The sequence below is a fragment of the Neodiprion pinetum genome, unplaced genomic scaffold, assembly GCF_021155775.2.
Source record: "Neodiprion pinetum isolate iyNeoPine1 unplaced genomic scaffold, iyNeoPine1.2 ptg000101l, whole genome shotgun sequence".
In the NCBI taxonomy this organism is placed as follows: Eukaryota; Metazoa; Arthropoda; class Insecta; order Hymenoptera; family Diprionidae; genus Neodiprion; species Neodiprion pinetum.
Window position 1 is genome coordinate 150,156 of NW_027184483.1, and position 16,943 is coordinate 167,098.

Genomic DNA, 16,943 nt, shown 5'->3' on the forward strand with positions numbered 1-16,943 from the left:
TGGGATTCGTTTAAAAATTGATTTTGTTAAAATCCGAATTCAACTAAAAATAATCGGTGCGAGTTATTAAAGACGAGATCCGCGAAAGTAGCAAAGACAGTGAACCGAACTTCGCAACACACGCGTAACGGGAGTAGCAAGAAAACTCACCTCAGCCGCAAAGAACGCGATCGGGACGAACGCACAAACTACGGACGGAATCGCGAAATAACGCTCGACAAATACAATAAAAGCGAATCACACGGGGACTCCACACGCTTGAGATTATTTCTATAAATAGGATAAAGATTCACACGCGAAACCAATATGCCTATCGAAACTAGAACAGGTAGCAAAAAGGAAAGCGGCGCATCAGTAGATGATAGCTTACAACTTAAATATACGGAGACCGATATAGAATTCATAAAACAGGAGGTTTCCAATAAGGAAAAGAGGCTCCAAAAAGAAAAAGAAGCGTTAGAGGAACGTCAAGCAGAAATAGATAAGAAGTCAAAACATCTTAGCGAACAATTCAGACAACAAGAAGCTGAATTAGAGAAAAAACAGCGCGCGATTGAATCGAGTAAAGACGCGGGGTTATCCGAAGAAGTTCAAAAGAAACTTGCCAGGCTCGCCGAGCTCGAGGCGAAAGAAATCGCGAACGCAAATACAAAAACGCAGCGGCACAACCCGACCGAGGGCCCCGCGCAAGACGTACCACATCCTACACAGCCAACAAAAGGCATAGTAGAAGAAATCAAATATCCTACGCAGTTCAAAACGAGCAAGGTAGACGATTCTAAAAATCCTGCACAGCTCTCCGCGAGCGTGACAGACGTTAAAATTAGGGACACTAACGAAGCGACGGGCCGTTCGAAAATGGATGAACCGCGGTTAGGTCCTGTAGAGGACACACAGCTGTCCGAACTCCTCCGTAGGAAGGCAGAAATAGATCGGGAAGTACAACTTCTCGTAGCGCAAAATTCACGCGGCACAGATAGGGCAGTTACCCAAAGCATAGAATTAGCCACAGACGCTACATTTAAGGAACCCGGTCCAGTGTGTACGCGGAGTAAGGATGAATTAAGGTTAGAAGCAGAAATTCTGCACTTCAAAAAGAAGGCAGAAAGAAAGAAAGGCGACTTAAGAAAATCTGTGGCGCCTCAAAAACCTAACCCTGTGGACAGTTACCGCCCTGATCCACTCAGCAGAGGAGCGATTGGTAGAAACGCCCTCAATTCAGAAAATGATCACATTTCAATAAAGTCAGTGGTTTCCGTCCCAACTGACGATGAAGATTTGAATTTAGAAGCGGAAGCGTTAGCTAGAGAAGCGTTGATCAGACGCATTCAAAAGGAGAACCGCGAGAAACTCAAAAATCTACGCGGAGGAATAGCAGGTCCGGACCTGGGACCTCAAGAATTAGGTGAGCCAGGCGTGCCGGAAGAATTAGTCCTCGATAAGGACTTGGAAATACAATTACGCGAGCAAGAGATTTGGGAGCGCGAATTAGAATTGCAGGAGCAAGAACTCGCGTACCAGGCCGCGTTAGCAGATCCGTACCGGGAGAGAAGGAGGAAATTAGCTGAGCGCGAGGAACAGTTAAAGAAAAGGGAGCAGGCCCTGAAGGATAAGATCTCGGGAATCACCCGCCCCCAAGTTACTCAAGTCGTTAACACCGTACAGGCACCCGTTCCTCCTACTCTGCCGTTAGCGGAGCAATCCATATCGGTTAAAGACGCGTTAGCGGTAGTCCCAAAATTTGACGGGAAAAACATCACCGTAATGCAGTTTAATCGGGCGTGCAAGAGGGCACTCGAGATGGTAACACCCAGCTTGGAGGGGTACCTCACGCGCCTCATCAGAAGCAAGCTCGCCGATCGAGCATACGCAGTAATCGAAGACGAGAGTTTTGCAACCCTGCAAGGACTCTTGGACAAACTCACGGAAGTGTTCGCGCCCATTAGATCCGCGAATCATTACCGTGGAGAGCTTGGTCAGCTGTATAAATACGCTGATGAACACGTGCTAGATTACATAGGGAGAACCCGCGACATAAAAACGGGATTAATAGAAGCGGAACGAAGGAAGAACCGCGAGCTAACCAATGCAGAGATAATCAGGTTAGATGAGGAGGTCTGCGAGGCATTTGTCGGCGGACTACCGAGCGACTGCCGGAATGCAGTATTGATCAAAGGTTACTCCAACCTGAAGACAGCCTACGAAAGGGCTATAGATGCCAGCAAGGCATTAGAATTAGATAGAGATCGGGCTAGGAGCCGCGGCGCGAGCAGGGCCGAGAGTAATAACGCAGAGCCGTGTAAACATTGCGGCCGTAGTAATCACCTAACCGATCAGTGCCGAGCGATTAGGAGACCCGCGGTAAGCAGACCCGTGGAAAATAGAGAATCGTGTACGCTGTGCGGGCGGTCGACCCACAGCACAGCAAATTGTTACAAGAACAAACCGCCGTCGAGTCAACAGTCGACAGCGCGAAATACCAACGTAGTCGAATGTAGCTACTGCAAGAGCATAGGACATTCATACAACGAATGCCGTAAACGTAGATACCATGAAACAATTAGCCGAAACAACTCGGGAAACGGAGCAGGGCCCTCGGGGAACACTGGCAGCCCCCGAGTAACAAGGGCCAATGCCATAGAGACAGAGGGGGTGGAAACAGGTCCATCTGCCTCTACTTAAAAGGAAAAATACCTACAGTAAATTTAGATTCCAAAGATACGAAAACCGCAATTGACTTCATGATAGATACGGGAGCGGAGGCCAATATCGTAAAGGCCTCTAATGTAAAGGACTTTCGTAAAGTGAACCCCAAGAGGCGTATCACTATTATAGGAATAGGAGATGTACCACACTATAGTTTAGGAGCAACGGAATTGGAAATGTTTGGTTTCAAAACGGATTTTCACGTAGTTGAGAATACCTTTCCCATCAAAAGTGACGGTATCCTAGGGTCAGCTTTCCTTACCCAGTTCGAAGCCAATGTTAACTACGCGGACCAATGCCTCGAAGTACTGAACAAATCCGTTTATTTTAATGATAGAGAAACCGTCCTCGTGCCCAAGCGTACGAACATAGCCTTCCCTATTAAAATTAGTGAAGATAGTATCAAAGAAGGATATGTACCCCTTCTTGACAGTTGCAAGGGAGTCTATATAGGGAACGCTATTGTTAAGGATGACGGAGGTAGGGCAACGATCCGCGCGGTAAACACCACGGAGGAGGACAAACTTATACCAGTCCCCACCGTAGAACTGCTGGATACGAGCGAAGCAATACCGTTAGGGGAGACCGAACACATTACCATAAACAAATGTTCGATAACAGACGTTACTGACTCCTACGAGAAACTCTCTAGACGCTCCGAAACTATTACGAAATTATTGAGATTAGATCATCTTAACGATGAGGAAAAAGACAGTGTAGCCAGGATAGTTCGAGAAAACGCAGATGTCTTTCATCTGCCGGACGACAAGCTCCGATGCACAGGTGTCATGAAACATAAAATAGCTACCACCGATGACCTACCGGTGCACACTAAGCAATACAGATTTCCGCCCGTCCACAAGGACGAAATAGCTAGGCAGGTGACCGAAATGGAACAGAATGGCGTAATCAAGCCATCGGTATCGCCTTACAGTTCGCCACTTTGGATCGTACCGAAAAAGGCCGATTCGAAGGGAAATAAGAGATGGAGGATCGTGATAGATTATCGTAGATTGAACGAAAAAACGATAGGTGACGCATATCCGTTGCCCAACATCACCGAAATCCTTGACCAGTTAGGGAATGCCCGGTATTTTTCGGTATTCGATTTAGCATCGGGCTTTCATCAAATACAAATGGACGAGAAGGACGCTCCCAAAACCGCCTTCTCGACACCGCACGGGCATTATGAATTCACGCGTATGCCATTCGGGCTGAAGAATGCGCCAGCTACTTTCCAGAGACTAATGGACCAAGTGTTGTTAGGATCGCAGGGCATAGAGCTGTTCGTATACCTGGATGACATAGTAATATACGCGTCTACTTTAGAAGAACACGAGCGAAAAGTCACGCGATTAATGAGTAGATTGCGGAAGGCAAACCTAGCCTTACAACCAGACAAGTGTGAATTTCTCAGACACGAAGTTACTTACTTAGGACACGTGATCAGCGACGTAGGTGTGGAACCGGACCCAAAGAAAATCGAGTCCGTGGAAAAATTTCCAGTTCCCAAAAATGCTAAAAACATCAAGCAATTTTTAGGGCTAGCAGGTTATTACAGACGGTTCATACCGGGTTTTTCTAAGATCGCGAAACCGCTCACGAACCTTCTCAAAAAAGGGGAAAGCTTTGAATGGAAAGAACAACACCAATCAGCTTTTGAGTTTTTACGCGACAGGTTATGCGAGAAACCGATCCTGCAGTACCCAGATTTCGAGCGACCTTTCCTGGTCACAACGGACGCGTCCGGTTATGCAATCGGGGGTGTCCTGAGCCAGGGAGAAATTGGGAAAGACTTACCTATATCGTACGTATCACGGGTGTTAACATCAGCCGAAAAAAATTACTCTACGTTCGAGAAGGAACTTTTAGCAGTAGTTTGGTGCGTGAATTACTTTAGACCGTACCTCTACGGCAGAGAATTTACCGTAATATCTGACCAAAAAGCCTTGTCATGGTTTCATAAAAATAAAAGCCCATGTGCACGACTCATTAGGTGGAAGACCCTCCTAGCTGAGTTTCAGTGCACAATAAAATATAAGGAAGGGCGTGCGAATACGAACGCCGACGCCCTCTCCAGAAATCCGGTCGACGATACGGATCCAGCCCCGTTGGACCCCGAACTCGCGATCATACAGACACTAGAGTTAGATACGACAGACGAGACCGACACCACAAACGAAGACATTTTCGAGCTACCTCCGGTCACGACCGAAATGACAGGAGACCTATTTACAGTAGATGAAAATTTCTCGCTGGTGCATTGCGTAGCTGAGGACCTGCATATGGGAGCCGGCATCGCAGTGCAATTCCGGGAGAAATTTGGTAGACTTGACGAACTGAAACAACAGAACGCCAAGGTAGGTGAAGTGGCTCAGCTTCAGGTGGGCAGGCGGTTCGTTTATTATCTAATAACAAAAAAACGTAGCAACGATAAGCCTACGTTGAAAAATCTAGAAAAAGCCCTGATTCAACTCAGGCGCACGTGTAAAAGAAATGCAGACTATCGTCTCGCGATGCCCAGGATAGGTTGTGGTCTTGACAAACTGTCCTGGAAGACCGTAATAAAACTAATCAACAAGGTGTTCAAACAACCTTTCAAGATACATATATACGCTTTGCCTCCACCCAACGTTGAGACCACTGAGCCAACCTCGACAGACAATCGGGAAAGTTCACCTCTGGGACAGTTCGGAAACGAGCCGCCCCAATATCAAAGCACGGGTTTAGACCCCATAGTCGAAACGATGGAGCAGGAGAAAGGGGGGGACACCAGTAGAATTTCCCTTCCGGAAGCGTCGACGAGTTTAGATCACAGGGACAAAGCCTTTGACGTAATAGGCCAGGACACCCCTGTAGAAAATCAAGCAACCGATGCTGACGAAGACTCAGATTCAGGTTCCGAGCACAGTAACGAGCATGAATGCGTCGACAGCGACGTAAGCGACTCCGACGAAATCATAGAACCAGGTTCGCAGCCCTACGAGCTCGCTGCAGACCCCGAATTAAAGATCACTAGGAGTAAAGAAAACTTGTCAATTCACAAAGGGAACGTGGTCTGCTTCGTCTCGCAGCAAGGTGAACCTATAGACCGCGGAGCGCACGATCTATTCAGTAAATTCAAGATACCAAAATTAGAGGATTTAGCACTAGGAAGAGCTAGGCTAATGCAAAAGGACAATAGAAACATTATATGTTTGCCAATCAAAGAATCAACAAAAAGGCACCTCGACAGAGAAATATTTAAAGAAGCTCTGGCATCTCTGTTAGACGTAATTATGGAAATAGAGTTAGCAGAAATAGCACTAGCCAGAACAGCATTCATAGATAATATTTCGTGGAAGGAAATTTTAAATAGGATAAAAATCGCACTCAGCGATTGTCCTTGCACGCTGACTATTTACGAAGACTTAATTCAAACTCCGGCGGAGGAGCTTAGGGCCGGAATTATTCAAGAAAATCATGAATCTGCGCTAGGGGGTCACAAGGGCGTGACCAAAACTTACCGTAGAATTAGGCAAAAGTACGCATGGCCGAATATGAAACGCCAGGTACAAGATTATATAGGCAGGTGTTGGCAGTGCGCCACTAGGAAGCTCACGCGAGTAAAGCATAAGCAACCAATGGTAATAACAGATACTCCCGACGCTGCCTTTGAGAAAATCTCCATGGACGTTGTGGGCCCTCTGCCCATTACAGAACGAGGAAATAGTCATATTTTAACAATCCAAGACCTCCTCACCAAATACTCGCTAGCAATCCCGTTGAAAGAAACCGACTCGGTGGCAATCGCTGATGGCTTAGTAAAAAACTTCATTTGTATCTACGGCGCACCCCGTCATATCCTCACGGATCAGGGCGCCAATTTAACTAGCTCACTGATGAAGGCGATCACAAAGCGATTTAGAATAACACAAAACAGGACCACAGCTTTCCACCCGCAGTCAAATGGTTCGATTGAAAGGTCACACCACGTTCTAATAGAATATTTGAAACAGTTCGTTACGGACAAGAACGACTGGGACGAGTGGCTAGAGTTAGCAATGTTTTCATATAATACCAGTACTCATGAAAGCACAAGGTTTTCACCGTACGAATTAGTGTTCGGCCGAGAGGCAAGAGTGCCCTCGAGCTACGCAGCAATAGAAACCATATCAGATAGGACGTACGAAGGCTACTTGTTAGATTTATGTAAAAATCTCCATGAAATACAGACTCTCGCAGCAGAGAATTTAACCCAAGCAAAACACAAGTATAAACGTTACTATGATAATAAAATCAAATTGCTACAATTAAAACCAGGAGATCTGGTGTTCCTCCTAAAGGAGCCCAGAAAGAACAAATTCGCTGACCATTATACTGGTCCGCACGAAGTAATAGAAGTTCTTCCCAATAATAATGTAAAAATTCTTGTTGAAAATAGAACTAGGGTGGTCCACCTGGACAAACTGAAAAAGGCAAAGGCATAATCGCACCTATCCTTTATTATTCTGTCCACAGGAATCACTAGAAAGTAAGAACACAATAATATAATGAAGCTCCCGGCTAATGAGGAAGACGATCATCTCGAAGTAGTTTTCATTGAAAAGCCGCAGACACTACCATACCCAGTCACAAACATTAAAATCATAATGTACAAGGTTACAATAACACTATATTTTAAGGCCAATGAAGCTTTCAAGTCATTACTTGGGGAAATGATAAAAATAACAGATTTGGGTGAAGGCGACTACAGAACGTATTATAAAAGAATTCGCAGCCAAAGAGGCATAGTAGATCAAGTATTAGATGTGTTTTTCGCCCGCCCGGACGAAACCCACATATCAGTGCTATTTCACCCAGATCTAAACGAAGCGTACACGTACGTGGGTAAAGGCATGGACGGCGAAGTGTCCAAGTACACCGTCTCCGGCCCAATTGTTAACTATGTAGGCAGTCAGATGTTCAAAGACGCCGTATAATTTTGTACACTAAGCAGATTTAAGAGTAGACGTCAGAATTTATAGGTATTATGACATACGTTACAGGGTCAATGCAAACCCCAGCCATGAGGTCCGTCCTCGTACTCCTCACTACCATTTGTTGGTTGAAGGGGGCCCATGCATTAATCGGGTATGACTGTGGCGGAGCTGCCCTTAACGTAACAACTATAAATCTACTAGACATCGACCAATGTGATTTGGAACACGACAAGACACAAAACGAACGAACGTTTATACAATTGCTCCAACTCACGGAATACAAACAGGCGCAAGTCTTACAATGCAAAGTGGAGATCGACAGAACAGTTTATCGATGCGGACAATTTTCACACAACTCGGTGACCGACGGAGGAAGAAAGGCTTACCTTCCAAGAATCTCAAGGGAGGCATGCGAGACGCTACATCGCACAGGTACGCTAACCCTCGGGTCACAGACGCATTTGGTCGAGATCCCAACAAACGTAACGACGCTACGCGACGCCACCTTGGCCGGCAGCCTTACCTCTGACGGTACCTGCCAAGGGCAATATTACAATGACGGTTATGGACAGTGGGAAAGCGCTGTCGTGCAGGCAGTAATCAAGATTTCGGTCTACTCGTACACGGCGAACGTCAAGATCTCCAACAATCAAATTTTGCTGAAGAGTGGAACAACCTGCCCTTTTGGAGACGGGCAGTGCATCGACGATGAGGGTGGCCATACCTACTGGACAACAACGCCCCTCGACGAATGTAAATTTGACAAATATGACGTACTATACACGGGATACGCAGACCGAACGAACGCGACGGACTCTCCAACCGTTTACTCGCTACAGACAGGTGACACAACCTTCGCGCTAATGGAAAGGTCCAGAGCCACCATTTGCGGCTATAAAATCATAAACACAGAGCACCCCCGTCTATTTATCTTTGAGACCAGTCCAACGGAAGTCTTCAAACAACGATCAAGATTAGCAGTATCAAACATCGACATCTTTTCATACATCAATTCAAAATTCATTTATGTAGAAAAACACATCAGAACGCAGACCACCAACCTATACAGGGACGTGATCGAGCAGAAATGTAAATTAGAACAACAGGTGCTGAAAAATGCATTAAATCTCGCTGAATTATCACCTGACAGTTTTGCCTTTAACCTAATGAAGGGCCCCGGCTATTTTGCAACAATAGCCGGCGAAGTAATCTATATCATGAAGTGCATCCCAGTAGAAGTGGAATTCCGCAAGACGGCAGAATGTTACAATGATCTTCCTGTGAATCACCAAAATGAGAGCATGTTCCTGCGACCCAAATCGAGGATTCTCGTGAAGACCGGAACCAGGAGGAGCTGCAACGAGGTCGTGCCGCCAATGTTTAAGGTAGAAGAGACGTGGTACAAGTTCACACCTAGGGCATCCGAAGCCAAGGTACCGCAGAAACTCAAGCCCTTGACAAACATGAATTGGAAATATAGTAATCCTGGACCCCTGGGATCAAGCGGAATTTACACTGAGGAGGAATTGCAAGAATTACGGGAACACATCATGTTTCCGGCAGAGAAACCTGCACTACTCGACACCATATCCAGAGGCGCCCGAGGCGAGACCATCGGGACGGGAACAATCAATATGTATAACTTGTTAGACGAAAAGACTCTAACGCGAATAGCAGAATCAACGGCAAAAAGACTATTTACTGGATTCACCACCTTCGGGAGTGTCGTCGGAGGAATATGGGGGATCTGGGCCGTATGGGCACTGCTGAAATTCTTAATCGACACATGCATACATGGTTACACGCTCCACACAGCATATGGGTGCAGTTACCACTTGATAGCCTCACTGTGGGACTCGGTGACGCATCTGTTAATGCACCTACGAGGACAAAAGACCGATCAACCAATGACGACTGACGCCCAGGAGCAGACGGAACCACTGAATAAAATAATTTACCACGTTCCGTCACAGTCAATTCACTTTCCAGAAAATCTAGACTTGAATTCTGACATAGAGTTGAAGAAGCTCGAGGAAAGAGCACAACAGAGAGCAAAAGATCTTAACTTGGTTTAGTGAACGCCGCTAAGATCTTTTACGGAAATAAAACTTATTTCCTTCAAATAAGGAGGGGGGTGTGACGTCCCCGGAAGAACGTCTACCATATACATATTTTTCCTATTATCATACTAAAACTGTTGCTCTCTTACCTCGAGTATACTACTATTAGCATAACACATACTTGTATTATACCTAAAATATAGGAATACATTATAATATCTTATAAACAAAGAGCAAGGCAACATGGCGTACCCGGCAGAAAGCACCAGGCAGCAAGCCATATTCACAGTTGTGCTAAGAGGCCGCCATCTTGGCTCGCCCGCTCATCATATACTACACTATGAGAAATACACGCACATCGCGCTATTTAGGAATGTACACATATATATGCATACTCATAATTATCATGCCGTCTTATTACGAATGATAAAATAAACGATATAATAAACAATCGTATAAACTTACCCATAAATATAACATACTCATATATGTATTACATAAAAGGAGTACACGTCATCGACGCGCAAAAGGGAAACCTTATCCCTTCATCCGAAATACGCCTTCAGCAGGCCTACGTGACATTCCGCACGTCCAGCGCTCGACCACGTGCACTTCTTAGGAATAACCACATTTGTTAGAATAAATAAATAACTGTAACCAGAGCGGCCAGCGGGACTCGAAGCACTTAAACGAAGGTTCGTAGGCGAACCCTAACATAAACACCCGCTGAGCGCTCATCCTAGTAAAGATAAGATTTTGCATAGTTAAGATACGCTCTAGACTAAACAGCCCCGGACCTCGGTACAATAAACAGACGGAAGCAATAAATCGTCCAAGTACCGAGAAGCACTTAAGAAGAAACATCGACACGGCGATCCGATACCCGAGGAGAAACTGAGCCAAACAATTCCAGCCCAGGCCGACGGACCGACGCCAACTCAGAACAAAGGCCAAGGGTCGAGCGGGAAAAACCTGTTCTACTCGACCGCCATAAACAGGGATGAAAGCCAGACCCGCACTTAGCCAGGGACCGGTTTACAACAGGGCCATAAACCAGACAACCCTCACAGCATGACGTCAGGCCCCAAACACGTGCACGCAGGCAGGCAGCAACAGGTCGGACCTAACGGGACTCCGCCAACAAAGAGCCGCATTCCAAGGCTCTGACGTCACGCGCGCCTACGTGACACCGAGCGCGTCAAGGCAGGCCAGCGGCGCGCGCACCATCGCCCCGCGCATGCGCACCAGGACACTCGAGAGCTGAGACGGTCGACGCTTCGCACCCTGGACAGCACTTCTCATCCGCGCTTCAAGCAGACCAGTCGAGTTCTTGTAAATCTCTACGAGTTACACAGTTAGCTTGCACGTTTAGAACTTGTACGCATTCGCTAGTTTCTTGTAAATCTCTACGAGTCGCACAGTTGACTTGCACGTTTAGAACTAGTATACATTCGCTATAGCTTAAGCGCTCTGTTTAACGTAAACTCTTAATATACGCGACTAGAATATTAAACATTGTACCTTTTTCGAATTATCTGTAACAATATACCAAACACAAAGATTTATTTCATCGAGTTCTCATTTCTTGAACCTAAAACTAGAGTCAGTGAATAATCCAAGGTAATTCCCTTTTACCCACATTAACATTGGTTGTTAGCGGAGACGCTGACTTAATTAAGCTTGTAAAACTAGCTTTTCCAAGTTAATTAACTCCTACCCCTTTCTATATCGGTAGATGTCAAAGTCCAGTAAACGTCACGGTCGTAAGAATAGACATCGCGCAGGCCGACGACTACGGGCTAAGAAGCAAGCTATATTACAAGCCAGAATCAAACGTATCAACGGTCCAGTTGAGATCCTTCCGATCTATACACAACCTAGCTCTAACGAAGAATCGGGCTCTTTCTCGTCGCACGCATCCAGCCAACCCAAGGTTGACCACCCGTTCTCAACTCACGGGGTAGAACGTGAAGTTATACAGACGGTTACTAGAGTCAGCGAGGGGCTGTTATACGAGCAAATCGACATTAGGAGGAAGCTGTTCCCTGTACCAACCGTATACGACTGGGTAGAAGAGCCGGAAGTTATCGACCTGGACTCCGAACCAGAGACCATCTACCTCGACTAAAGGTAAGACGCTCATTTACGTTACCCCATATTATCCTAAACGACGAATATAATCCATAGCGGGGGCCCGGGTCCCTCAAATAAAACAGGGCTCCGTTATTGCAGTGTCGCTCCGCGTGCGTCAACGTTAAGAATTGTTTTTTTTGTTGACTAGTGCGTCTGGGACGTCACAGGGTCTAAACCCGTGCTTTGATATTGGGGCGGCTCGTTTCCGAACTGTCCCAGAGGTGAACTTTCCCGATTGTCTGTCGAGGTTGGCTCAGTGGTCTCAACGTTGGGTGGAGGCAAAGCGTATATATGTATCTTGAAAGGTTGTTTGAACACCTTGTTGATTAGTTTTATTACGGTCTTCCAGGACAGTTTGTCAAGACCACAACCTATCCTGGGCATCGCGAGACGATAGTCTGCATTTCTTTTGCACGTGCGCCTGAGTTGAATCAGGGCTTTTTCTAGATTTTTCAACGTAGGCTTATCGTTGCTACGTTTTTTTGTTATTAGATAATAAACGAACCGCCTGCCCACCTGAAGCTGAGCCACTTCACCTACCTTGGCGTTCTGTTGTTTCAGTTCGTCAAGTCTACCAAATTTCTCCCGGAATTGCACTGCGATGCCGGCTCCCATATGCAGGTCCTCAGCTACGCAATGCACCAGCGAGAAATTTTCATCTACTGTAAATAGGTCTCCTGTCATTTCGGTCGTGACCGGAGGTAGCTCGAAAATGTCTTCGTTTGTGGTGTCGGTCTCGTCTGTCGTATCTAACTCTAGTGTCTGTATGATCGCGAGTTCGGGGTCCAACGGGGCTGGATCCGTATCGTCGACCGGATTTCTGGAGAGGGCGTCGGCGTTCGTATTCGCACGCCCCTCCTTATATTTTATTGTGCACTGAAACTCAGCTAGGAGGGTCTTCCACCTAATGAGTCGTGCACATGGGCTTTTATTTTTATGAAACCATGACAAGGCTTTTTGGTCAGATATTACGGTAAATTCTCTGCCGTAGAGGTACGGTCTAAAGTAATTCACGCACCAAACTACTGCTAAAAGTTCCTTCTCGAACGTAGAGTAATTTTTTTCGGCTGATGTTAACACCCGTGATACGTACGATATAGGTAAATCTTTCCCAATTTCTCCCTGACTCAGGACACCCCCGATTGCATAACCGGACGCGTCCGTTGTGACCAGGAAAGGTCGCTCGAAATCTGGGTACTGCAGGATCGGTTTCTCGCATAACCTGTCGCGTAAAAACTCAAAAGCTGATTGGTGTTGTTCTTTCCATTCGAAGCTTTCCCCTTTTTTGAGAAGGTTAGTGAGCGGTTTCGCGATCTTAGAAAAACCCGGTATGAACCGTCTGTAATAACCTGCTAGCCCTAAAAATTGCTTGATGTTCTTAGCATTTTTGGGAACTGGAAATTTTTTCACGGACTCGATTTTCTTTGGGTCCGGTTCCACACCTACGTCGCTGATCACGTGTCCTAAGTAAGTAACCTCGTGTCTGAGAAATTCACACTTGTCTGGTTGTAAGGCTAGGTTTGCCTTCCGCAATCTACTCATTAATCGCGTGACTTTTCGCTCGTGTTCTTCTAAAGTAGACGCGTATATTACTATGTCATCCAGGTATACGAACAGCTCTATGCCCTGCGATCCTAACAACACTTGGTCCATTAGTCTCTGGAAAGTAGCTGGCGCATTCTTCAGCCCGAATGGCATACGCGTGAATTCATAATGCCCGTGCGGTGTCGAGAAGGCGGTTTTGGGAGCGTCCTTCTCGTCCATTTGTATTTGATGAAAGCCCGATGCTAAATCGAATACCGAAAAATACCGGGCATTCCCTAACTGGTCAAGGATTTCGGTGATGTTGGGCAACGGATATGCGTCACCTATCGTTTTTTCGTTCAATTTACGATAATCTATCACGATCCTCCATCTCTTATTTCCCTTCGAATCGGCCTTTTTCGGTACGATCCAAAGTGGCGAACTGTAAGGCGATACCGATGGCTTGATTACGCCATTCTGTTCCATTTCGGTCACCTGCCTAGCTATTTCGTCCTTGTGGACGGGCGGAAATCTGTATTGCTTAGTGTGCACCGGTAGGTCATCGGTGGTAGCTATTTTATGTTTCATGACACCTGTGCATCGGAGCTTGTCGTCCGGCAGATGAAAGACATCTGCGTTTTCTCGAACTATCCTGGCTACACTGTCTTTTTCCTCATCGTTAAGATGATCTAATCTCAATAATTTCGTAATAGTTTCGGAGCGTCTAGAGAGTTTCTCGTAGGAGTCAGTAACGTCTGTTATCGAACATTTGTTTATGGTAATGTGTTCGGTCTCCCCTAACGGTATTGCTTCGCTCGTATCCAACAGTTCTACGGTGGGGACTGGTATAAGTTTGTCCTCCTCCGTGGTGTTTACCGCGCGGATCGTTGCCCTACCTCCGTCATCCTTAACAATAGCGTTCCCTATATAGACTCCCTTGCAACTGTCAAGAAGGGGTACATATCCTTCTTTGATACTATCTTCACTAATTTTAATAGGGAAGGCTATGTTCGTACGCTTGGGCACGAGGACGGTTTCTCTATCATTAAAATAAACGGCTTTGTTCAGTACTTCGAGGCATTGGTCCGCGTAGTTAACATTGGCTTCGAACTGGGTAAGGAAAGCTGACCCTAGGATACCGTCACTTTTGATGGGAAAGGTATTCTCAACTACGTGAAAATCCGTTTTGAAACCAAACATTTCCAATTCCGTTGCTCCTAAACTATAGTGTGGTACGTCTCCTATTCCTATAATAGTGATACGCCTCTTGGGGTTCACTTTACGAAAGTCCTTTACATTAGAGGCCTTTACGATATTGGCCTCCGCTCCCGTATCTATCATGAAGTCTATTGCGGTTTTCGTATCTTTGGAATCTAAGTTTACTGTAGGTATTTTTCCTTTTAAGTAGAGGCAGATGGACCTGTTTCCACCTCCTCTGTCTCTATGGCATTGGCCCTTGTTACTCGGGGGCTGCCAGTGTTCCCCGAGGGCCCTGCTCCGTTTCCCGAGTTGTTTCGGCTAATTGTTTCATGGTATCTACGTTTACGGCATTCGTTGTATGAATGTCCTATGCTCTTGCAGTAGCTACATTCGACTACGTTGGTATTTCGCGCTGTCGACTGTTGGCTCGACGGCGGTTTGTTTTTGTAACAATTTGCTGTGCTGTGGGTCGACCGCCCGCACAGCGTACACGATTCTCTATTTTCCACGGGTCTGCTTACCGCGGGTCTCCTAATCGCTCGGCACTGATCGGTTAGGTGATTACTACGGCCGCAATGTTTACACGGCTCTGCGTTATTACTCTCGGCCCTGCTCGCGCCGCGGCTCCTAGCCCGATCTCTATCTAATTCTAATGCCTTGCTGGCATCTATAGCCCTTTCGTAGGCTGTCTTCAGGTTGGAGTAACCTTTGATCAATACTGCATTCCGGCAGTCGCTCGGTAGTCCGCCGACAAATGCCTCGCAGACTTCCTCATCTAACCTGATTATCTCTGCATTGGTTAGCTCGCGGTTCTTTCTTCGTTCCGCTTCTATTAATCCCGTTTTTATGTCGCGGGTTCTCCCTATGTAATCTAGCACGTGTTCATCAGCGTATTTATACAGCTGACCAAGCTCTCCACGGTAATGATTCGCGGATCTAATGGGCGCGAACACTTCCGTGAGTTTGTCCAAGAGTCCTTGCAGGGTTGCAAAACTCTCGTCTTCGATTACTGCGTATGCTCGATCGGCGAGCTTGCTTCTGATGAGGCGCGTGAGGTACCCCTCCAAGCTGGGTGTTACCATCTCGAGTGCCCTCTTGCACGCCCGATTAAACTGCATTACGGTGATGTTTTTCCCGTCAAATTTTGGGACTACCGCTAACGCGTCTTTAACCGATATGGATTGCTCCGCTAACGGCAGAGTAGGAGGAACGGGTGCCTGCACGGCGTTAACGATTTGAGTAACTTGGGGGCGGGTGATGTGACGTCCCCGGAAGAACGTCTACCATATACATATTTTTCCTATTATCATACTAAAACTGTTGCTCTCTTACCTCGAGTATACTACTATTAGCATAACACATACTTGTATTATACCTAAAATATAGGAATACATTATAATATCTTATAAACAAAGAGCAAGGCAACATGGCGTACCCGGCAGAAAGCACCAGGCAGCAAGCCATATTCACAGTTGTGCTAAGAGGCCGCCATCTTGGCTCGCCCGCTCATCATATACTACACTATGAGAAATACACGCACATCGCGCTATTTAGGAATGTACACATATATATGCATACTCATAATTATCATGCCGTCTTATTACGAATGATAAAATAAACGATATAATAAACAATCGTATAAACTTACCCATAAATATAACATACTCATATATGTATTACATAAAAGGAGTACACGTCATCGACGCGCAAAAGGGAAACCTTATCCCTTCATCCGAAATACGCCTTCAGCAGGCCTACGTGACATTCCGCACGTCCAGCGCTCGACCACGTGCACTTCTTAGGAATAACCACATTTGTTAGAATAAATAAATAACTGTAACCAGAGCGGCCAGCGGGACTCGAAGCACTTAAACGAAGGTTCGTAGGCGAACCCTAACATAAACACCCGCTGAGCGCTCATCCTAGTAAAGATAAGATTTTGCATAGTTAAGATACGCTCTAGACTAAACAGCCCCGGACCTCGGTACAATAAACAGACGGAAGCAATAAATCGTCCAAGTACCGAGAAGCACTTAAGAAGAAACATCGACACGGCGATCCGATACCCGAGGAGAAACTGAGCCAAACAATTCCAGCCCAGGCCGACGGACCGACGCCAACTCAGAACAAAGGCCAAGGGTCGAGCGGGAAAAACCTGTTCTACTCGACCGCCATAAACAGGGATGAAAGCCAGACCCGCACTTAGCCAGGGACCGGTTTACAACAGGGCCATAAACCAGACAACCCTCACAGCATGACGTCAGGCCCCAAACACGTGCACGCAGGCAGGCAGCAACAGGTCGGACCTAACGGGACTCCGCCAACAAAGAGCCGCATTCCAAGGCTCTGACGTCACGCG

At 46.3% G+C, this 16,943-nt stretch overlaps 1 protein-coding gene across 1 annotated transcript; it reads left to right on the plus strand.

The window, feature by feature from the left end:
* The first annotated feature begins 306 nt into the window (after nt 1-306).
* LOC124224133 (caldesmon-like) lies at nt 307-2,682 on the plus strand. Its single transcript, XM_046636550.1, has one exon. It carries the CDS (start codon nt 307-309, stop codon nt 2,680-2,682), a length of 2,376 nt encoding a protein of 791 aa, XP_046492506.1.
* The last annotated feature ends 14,261 nt before the right edge of the window (nt 2,683-16,943 follow it).

Coding starts and splice junctions, on each gene's coding strand:
- LOC124224133 (XM_046636550.1), top strand. CDS start 307: ATGCCTATCGAAACTAGAACAGGTAGCAAAAAGGAAAGCGGCGCATCA.